General features: G+C 37.7%; 1 protein-coding gene across 1 annotated transcript; it reads left to right on the top strand.

Moving 5' to 3' along the window:
• Positions 1 to 365: 365 nt before the first annotated feature.
• Positions 366 to 6,307, top strand: LOC131071811 (uncharacterized). The gene is made up of 3 exons (XM_058007772.2): positions 366 to 724; positions 830 to 3,636; positions 5,947 to 6,307. Exons 1-3 carry the CDS (start codon positions 556 to 558, stop codon positions 6,025 to 6,027), a joined length of 3,057 nt encoding a protein of 1,018 aa, XP_057863755.2. The 5' UTR covers positions 366 to 555; the 3' UTR covers positions 6,028 to 6,307.
• The last annotated feature ends 838 nt before the right edge of the window (positions 6,308 to 7,145 follow it).

Raw genomic sequence — 7,145 nt, 5'->3', positions numbered from 1 at the left:
ACATAAATTTAATCTCTTAAACAAACAATAGCATATTTAAATAAACCTTATATATATATATATATTCTTAATATTTTATGTAATATAAATTACAAAAGTGTTCCCATAAAATATCCTATATAATTAAAGTTTTTGTATAAGAATGTAATGTCCTATTTTGAGTCCGTCCATTTTAAGTTGAAAGGAGCGCCAAAAAAAAGCAAAGACCGTTCATTTTAAAACAAGAAATCAAAATTTTGAATGCCAACGGGCCGATTGCGTTTCCCAAAGAAATAGGACTCGAGTGGGCCGATTTCTAGCCCTAACGGATACCTGACCATCATCTGCAAAAGATTATTTTGAACCGTTAGATAGATGACCATAACGGCTCTCCTTTGCAACGGCTCAATTTGAAGTTCGAATTTCGAAAAAGGCGTTTCAAGATTTCCAGTAGAAAGCGCTTACAGGGGAGGCCAATATAACAACCATTTTTCACTACACATTTTTTAACTCTTTGAAATCAAATCTACGCTACAATTTTTCACTGCGCTTCAATTTTTCACTGCGCTACAATCTATGGCTTCTCCCTTCAGAACGTGTTCGCCTTCTGCAGCAAACAGGCCCAACAAGGCAAATTCCAACAACGGCCTCAGAAAGAGCTTCAATGTCAATGTTCTTCCCAAGGCAACTGCTTCCAGAAATGGTAACCAGGCCCCCAGCTTTACTCCAGCCAACAGCCCAGCAGGTAAGGATTCTGTAAAACTCATAATCTTCGATCTCTGTTAAATGAAATTTAATAGGAACTGGAAAAACATATAATTGTTTGTAAATATCTGTTTTTACTATGCAGATTACCCTCAAAGGACCTCCCCATTCAAAGATTTCAACGCCCCTGCATGGCAATCTGAAGAAATTGGACTTGAAAATGTCCGCCAATGCCCTCCTAAATCTGCATCAGCAAAGTCCCCTGCACCCAAAGGTATGAAGAATTTCATGTCTCCGACGTTTTCTGCAGCTTCCAAGGCCGCCTCTTCAAAAAAGAGGATCCTTGTTGAAAGAAATGAATCCACTGGACTCTCGCAAATCCCAGCCAAGGAGCCCTCTGATTTTGCCAACCCCCATATCATGAATCTCCCTGCCTCCCGTGAACCTATGATGGAAGATACCTATATGAAAGAAAATGAGGAAGCTCCAAGGGATATTATGGAGGTGGGCTTTGTTAGATCTGTAACACTGCCGGAGAACCAGACCAAGAAAGATGTCCGTAGGGTTCTTTATCAGGTTCCTGTAAGTAGTACAGATAATGATTCTTTATCTTTTCTGTCCCAGTTCCCTGATCCCGGAGAAGAGCGTACTACTCATCTTCCTCCCTATGACCCCAAAAGGAATTATCTTTCCCCACGACCTGATTTCCTTAGGTATCGTCCCAATAGGGGCCTGGACATTGATATCATGGAAGATGAGGGCTTTGGAAAACGTGAATTCTTCAATTATGAAACTCCTGAAACTGGTGTTGCTGAGACTAAGGAGATTGAATCCTTGGGTAAACGAATGGATGCTGTTGGCATATCTTCTGAAGATTTAGATCACAGAGAAACCCATAAGGAATCGCAAGTAAAATTGGTATCAGTTAGAAATTCTGAGCAAAACGAATCTGAAACTCCTCCTGAGAGCGGGGTTACGGAGACTAAATCTTCTGAAGGTTTAGATCACAGGGAAATCCAGAAGGAATTACAAGTAAAATTGGTATCAGTTGGAAATTCTGATTACAACAAATCTGAAATTCCTCCTGAAAGCGGGGTAACTGAGACTAAGGAGAATGAATCCCTGGCTGAACGAATGGATACCAGTAGCATATCTTCTGAAGATTTAGATCATGCAGAAACCCATGAGGATTTACAAGTAAAACTGGCATCAGTTGGAAATCCTGAGCAAAACCCTTGGAACCATGGTTTAGAGTTTGACTCAAAAAAGAATGCTACGGTAGAAGTGGAGGAAAAAGAAGATGACTCTGATGACGAGGACGAGGAAGAAGAAAAACAGGGTTCTCGGTGGTTGAGAACTTTTTTGTTATTTGGATTTGTTTTGCTCGTTTCTTCAGTTGCTCTCTTGAGCTCAGGCAGTCCTGGTCTCTTGCCGCCTTCTTTGCATAACAATGTATTGGCTAGAGGTGAGTTTTACGATTCTGCTGCTGATATTGTTAAAAATTTAGTTGTGGTTTGGAGAGGGGATTCTGTCAAAAGTGCTGGTTATTCTGTTTTGGGATATTCAAGGATGAAGTATGGAGTTATTGAAAAAACTGTGAAAAGCTGGTTTGATTCCTCTTCCAACAAGCTAGGGATGAGAACACAGTCTTCCATGGAAGATGGCCTGCAGATCTCGTTTGAGGATAGCTGCACTGGAGACGTAGAAGAAAGCGGTAGAAGTTTGCATATGGGGATCGACGAAGAGGATGACATCAACAGTGTCGATTCTGTTGGCAGGGAGGACCTTAAAGAAAAGCAGAGCAGCACAAAGGCTGTTTTGGAGGCATTAGATGCCATACTTGTCAAAGATGTTTCTCAAATCCCATCGGTTGATGCTAGTATACAGCAAAATGGTCAAGTAAATACCGATGATGATGTTCTCCACAAGAATCCTGATCTACCCCTTCCTTCTGATTTACTAGATGAGGACAGTGTGGAAGAAGTACATGGAAGTGGAGATTATGTGGTTTCCTCTCCATCAAGTTTAGAAGCCCGTGCCTATCCGGAAGAACCCTTTTCTTTCTATCCTGACATACAGGAAGCAAAGCATGCAGTTGGGGGAATCGAAGACTCTTGGTCCGAGGTTCAATCTGAAGAGGCACAAAATGTCGTTGGGCATGCTTCTAAAGAACATGGTATTCCTGAAGTTCCTGAAATTATTCAAATTTCTGAACCAGTGGAGATTTTGTCACTAAATATTGTTGAAGATTTGCAAATCAGTGGAGATGATGTATTGAATAAGCAGAGCAGGCCATCCATGGTTCCGTCTGATGAACACCAAACACATCATGCTTCTCAACTTGAGAAAATTGACAAGTCCTTTGCAGAGGACATTGAATCCAAAAAGAGCAATGAACCCAAAGAATCTTCTCTAACTGCTGCAGAGGACTCAAAAGGCTCTGAAGTGCAGACTTCTGAAATCCCTAGAAGAAACCCAAGAGGACTTCTACCCACTGGAACAAGAGCTGTTCTGTCAATTCTAGTAGCCTCTGTAATAGCTGCTACATACTTAGTTTATGCGTCTAGGAAGAGAAGTAAAATCCCGCGTGAAGTTGTAGCAGACAAGCCTACTGTGGAATTTTTTGCAAAGAAAGAGTCAGAAAAAGAGATTCGTCCAACCCTAGAGCGTATGGAAAGGACATATTCGCCAGTGCATTTTCCTTCTTCAAGGAATTATCCTCATGTACAACTTCTTGCGGAATATCATCCTGAGGAGGTGAGCAGTTCAGATAAGAGCATGAGTAGAATAAATACACCGGAGAAATCTGTTCAGATGTATGAAAGGAGATTCAGAAAGGGAAATATCTTTTCCTCTGATACTCAACAAGACAGTGCAGTTACCTCAGAGATTTCCCCCGACTCACTTTCTTATGGGAGCTTCACGACTTATGAGAAGATTGCACGGAAAGAGGTATATTTTACATTTGTCATTCGAAAATCTTCTTAACTTTTTATATTGTTAGTACTCTTGATTTTTCATTCCTGAAAGAATAATCTGATATTAGTTTGTCAAAGATTTCTTGGACTTTAGTTTCTCAAATGAGAGCTTAGTTCTTGGCTTTACTCCTTTACAACTATCAAGAAAAAGGAAATCTTTAGTTAGTTCTTGGAGTACCTTTTGAAGCATAACTGCAAGCTTCAAAACAGTTGGTTTTAACTGGCAGTTTTCAGTTGGTTTTATTGTTTATCTCAGTCTATGCACGTAAGTAAGAGCTGGTGTTAATCTCCATTATTAGCAGGTAAACAGATTAGTTTAGACAGAGTAATATTCACTTCAAGTTATTCAGGATTAGGCAACATCATCCACTTGGCTTATACAGTACTAAACAGTCCACCAGAGTTCTGTTCTGGTTATGTCCATTTGAATGATACGAAGGACAAAAAGCATCGTTGCATGTGGTTATGCACGACTCTTACTTTGGGTTATGCTCTGAGGTATGCCAAAGTGAGGACCTTTTCGAATGTATTAGCTGGTCTCTGTATTTGTCTCCAAGTGCCTACTTTCTAAGCGATGCTCTGAGGTATAGTTGGGGTATAGTAGAGGTATGCCGTAGTTGTTAGCTAATCTCTGTATTTGAAAGAGACTAACCAAATTTCAGTTGGTTATTGTTTGTGTCAGTCTATGCCTATAGGATACAGCTGGTATTCATCTGCTGTTGGTTATTGTTTGTCTCCGTCTATGCCTGTAAGTTAGAGCTAGTATTCATGTCCATCAACGGCAGGTAAACAGAAGTTTACACGGAGTAATATTCACTTCAAATTATTCAGTACTAGGCAATACTTGGCTAATTAGTCCACCATAGTTCTGTTGTGGAGCTTCCGGTTATACCAATCATGAATGACATGAGGAACAAAGAGAAGTATCTTTTTACGTGGGTGAGCACAAACCCTTTGGGGTATGCTGTAAGGTATTTTATAGTAAGGATCTTTTTCTAAGGTATTTTGTAGTATTCTGGATCATTTTTATCTTAGCTTTTGGGGTATGCTCAAAAGTATTTTGTAGCATTCTGGATTTTTTCTTAGTTTTGGGGTATATTCTAAAGTATTTTGAGGTATGCTCTAAGGTATTTTGGGGTATTCAAGACCTTTTCTTAGTTTTGGGGTATGCTCTAAGGTATTTCGAGGTATTTCGAGGTATTTGGTCTTTTCTGTGTTAGCTGGTCTTTGTTTTTGTCCAAAAATATCTGCTTACCATGTGATACTAAAAAATTCCAGGCTTTCTAGGCTTATATAGTTGGAACATGCTTTAAGGGGTATTTTGTGATATTTTGGACCTTTTCTATCTTAGATGGTTTCTATATTTGTTTAAAAATGTCTGTATTTCTCTAAAAATGTTACTTACCAAGTGATACTAAATATTTTCAGTTTTTTTGGGCTTGTATAATCGGTGTATATTCTGAGGTATTCCAAAGTTGTTAGGACCTTTTTAATGATGAAAAGCTAATCTTCTATTTGATCTTCGTATTTGTCTAAAAATGTCTACTTATCAAGAGATATTTTCGGTTTTTTTGACTGCACTTTGTAGTATTCTACTTTTTTCTATATTAGATGTTATCTATATTTCTCAGTGACGCCAAATATTTCCAGTTTTTTTTTGGACTTGTATAATTGATGTATGTTCTGAGGTATTCCAAAATTGTTAAGATCTTTCGATCTCGTAATTGTCTGCAAGCTCAAGGGACTGCAGACCTTTTCTATGTTAGCTAATCTCTGCAAGCTCAAGAACATAACCACTATCTTACGGGTATACTACTTGGATGATCTTAGGTACTCCTTAGTCAACATAACCTTTTGCTATGTTATCTGCAAGCCCAAGGAAGATAATAGCAAACGGCTACTTAATATGGACAGCTGGAGTATGCTCTGAGGTTAAAAATTAAGTATGCTCTGAGGGTACCCTGATTGTTAGGACTTCTTTTGATAGCTTATAGTCTCTGTATTTGTCTGATAGCTAACTCACTCTTTCTAGCATGAATCCTTAGTCAATGGGACCTTTTCAATGTTTAGTTGGACTCTTTATTTTTCTGCAAGTCAAGGGATAATAGTAAATGCCTACAGGTAATACAAGAAAGAACTAACTAACTTCAAAATTTCCAGTTTGTCTGAATTTGAATAGTCGTTCTGTTTACTGACAATACAAGAGCTTTTAACTTCGCAGAATTACAGATACATAAATATTGAGCTTGGTTTATTAAGTTTATTCTATTTTTTAAATGTTCAGGGTGGCGGAGTTAGGGATCCAAAGGTGATAACTCCAGTGAGAAGATCCAGTAGGATTCGCAAGCAAGCAACATCCCCGTAGATGAAAAATGAAGATGGTTATGATACCCCATCGAACATTTATTCATTGTTCAGGGGTGATATTCAGTTTTACTAGGATAAGCTGCATTCCTATTTGGGATGGAGTGATTGTCCCATGTCATTTTTACTTGTATAGATTCTATATTGTGGAGTGTGTGTATTTTGCTTACAGCTGCTTACAGCATTCATTTATGTGGTGTATACATTGACTTTCATTGACTTTAGTTTGGCATAAACAAAAAGGTCTTATTTAATGGAAATTTTAATCGTTATTTCATTGACTTAGTGTGTGTTTTTAATAGTTACTAATGAAATATTGGAAAAACAATAAATTTTAATTATTCAGATGTAAATATTTGTCACAGGTTATGGAATTCATGTTTTAGTTGTTCAATATGTTGTTGTTTTTTAATTAAACTTTCACTAGGGTGAGTGAGATCACAAATGACAAGTTTTGCAAATGGGGTAGTAAGTTAAGTGGGCAAAAAGTTTGGGGAAGCTCCATACATATGCTCTCAACCATCACATAATGTGTCCTAAATGAAGTATTCATGCTCATGAGAAACATTGTAATGTGAGACATTACAAAAAATACTCTACTTTATAATGGATGAGTTAATGGGCACTTTGTTCATGCTCATGAGAAACATTGTAATGTGACACTACAAAAATTACTCTACTTTATAATGGATGAGTTAATGGGCATGACTAATGGTTTGCAAATGCACACTAAGCCAACCATAAGGAACATCATAACATTAGATAGTACAACATTATAATGTGAAACACCATCCATATTGACACTACAACATTATAATGTGAAACACCATCCATATTGCATTAGGAGAAAAAATGTTCTCATAAGAGATGGGTTCATGTGAACCATCAAAAGAGATGGGTTTATGATATTGTTTTTGGATTTGATTGTGTGAAAGTTTTTGCATCAATGTTTTGCTTGGGTTTTTAGCAAATTAAACCATCTCGTTATATTTTATCCTCCTAAGTATGATATAGAAACCTAGGCAACATCAAAAGAATTGTGTGAAACAAGTAACCTATCTCTTATGAGTAACATCAAATCTTTGTTTCACCACCATGGTTCTTAAACTGTGGGTTGAT

Source organism: Cryptomeria japonica, chromosome 6, assembly GCF_030272615.1.
Source record: "Cryptomeria japonica chromosome 6, Sugi_1.0, whole genome shotgun sequence".
Lineage (NCBI taxonomy): Eukaryota > Viridiplantae > Streptophyta > Pinopsida > Cupressales > Cupressaceae > Cryptomeria > Cryptomeria japonica.
Note: the sequence above shows the minus strand (reverse complement) of the source record. Positions and strands in the feature narration are given on the sequence as shown.